Source organism: Trichinella spiralis, assembly GCF_000181795.1.
Source record: "Trichinella spiralis strain ISS 195 chromosome Unknown Scfld3666, whole genome shotgun sequence".
NCBI lineage: Eukaryota > Metazoa > Nematoda > Enoplea > Trichinellida > Trichinellidae > Trichinella > Trichinella spiralis.
The window spans coordinates 1-1,201 of NW_003530605.1; the positions used below are offsets into that span (position 1 = coordinate 1).

General features: G+C 36.9%; 2 protein-coding genes across 2 annotated transcripts; one reads left to right on the forward strand and one right to left on the reverse strand.

Moving 5' to 3' along the window:
- Positions 1-191: 191 nt before the first annotated feature.
- On the forward strand, positions 192-656 carry Tsp_13758 (tRNA selenocysteine-associated protein 1). The gene has a single exon (XM_003367789.1). The coding sequence runs from the start codon at positions 192-194 to the stop codon at positions 654-656; it is 465 nt and encodes a 154-aa protein (XP_003367837.1).
- A 91-nt stretch (positions 657-747) lies between these two features.
- On the reverse strand, positions 748-1,179 carry Tsp_13759 (DREV methyltransferase superfamily protein). The gene has a single exon (XM_003367790.1). The coding sequence runs from the start codon at positions 1,177-1,179 to the stop codon at positions 748-750; it is 432 nt and encodes a 143-aa protein (XP_003367838.1).
- Between the last annotated feature and the right edge of the window lie 22 nt (positions 1,180-1,201).

Consider the following 1,201-nt stretch of genomic DNA (forward strand, 5'->3'; position numbering starts at 1 on the left):
AAACAATTTCAAACAGCAATTTAGTTGAGTACAGTCTTTTCGTCAACAATCTCTCTTCTCAAATCAATGACGCTGAACTTTATCAAATTTTTGGTAAAAAGTAAGTGAAATTTAATTTCTCTGCATACACTGTTTTTCATTTTTTCCTATTTCAAACGAAATGTTGTGATGTATATATATACATTTTTTGTATGGGTTTGATTTTATTTAGGTTTATTTCATGCCGTGGTGCTAAGGTGTACAGAGGTCCGGATGGCCGTAGTCGATGTATGGGCTTTGTGCGTTTTAGCAATGAAACTGAACAACAACAAGCTTTGGTGGAAATGAACAGAAAACTTATTCGTGGGAAAAAGATAATGCTACGAATAGCACCGGTTAAACCGCGAGCTCGTCAGGTAAACCGATGTACTACTACTGTTGAGCCAAGCGTCAGCCAAACTTATCATTATGATCACTTTCGACAAGCAATGCAGGCATGGCATGGTTTGAATGTTAGTTGTCCTCCTTTTGTGGATCAAATTGTTGAATACGAAACTTCCACTAAAGATACAAAAGATCTTATGCGCTCCAGTGAAGAGCTCTATACGGCTTTAGAGCAGACTCACTGGTATCCGAAAATTTCTTCCAACTCATCATTCAATCAGTTATCGCGTTGAATTACTCATTTTTCTTTATTATTATTATTATTATTATTATTATTAATTTACAATCTGTTGATTAAAAATTATCAAAAAGTCAATGCATTGTTTATTTATCTGCAGTGAGCAGCAATAATGCACAGTCCAATACGTAAAAACTTTTCATCATGTCACCTTCAGAAAGATAAGGCAAACGGGTAAAACGAACAACATTAAAACCACTGGGCTGCAATACTTTCTTGACAAAACATTCCAACTGCTCTTCAAATGTATTACCGTTCAAATCAATCCACTCCTTGGGAGCATTCGATTTGCCCTGATCTGTGTATTCGACAAACTGATACCACGGAAATACAACAGCAATCAGTACGTAAGCATTGCAAGCGACCGCTTTGGTATGGATGTGTCGAAGTAATGTCAAAGGTTCAGCGTGACGATCCAACAAATTAAGGCAAGATATGATTTCAAAGCAAAACCGTTCATCTCTCCATTCATCAATTCCAACAACTTTGATTCCATGTTGCCGCAATCTTAACCTCATGATTGGGGATGCTTCAGTGGCT

Bases quoted from the DNA above. Each gene is read 5' to 3' on its own strand.
- Tsp_13758 (XM_003367789.1), top strand. From the start codon at position 192: ATGGGTTTGATTTTATTTAGGTTTATTTCATGCCGTGGTGCTAAGGTG.
- Tsp_13759 (XM_003367790.1), bottom strand. From the start codon at position 1,179: ATGAGGTTAAGATTGCGGCAACATGGAATCAAAGTTGTTGGAATTGAT.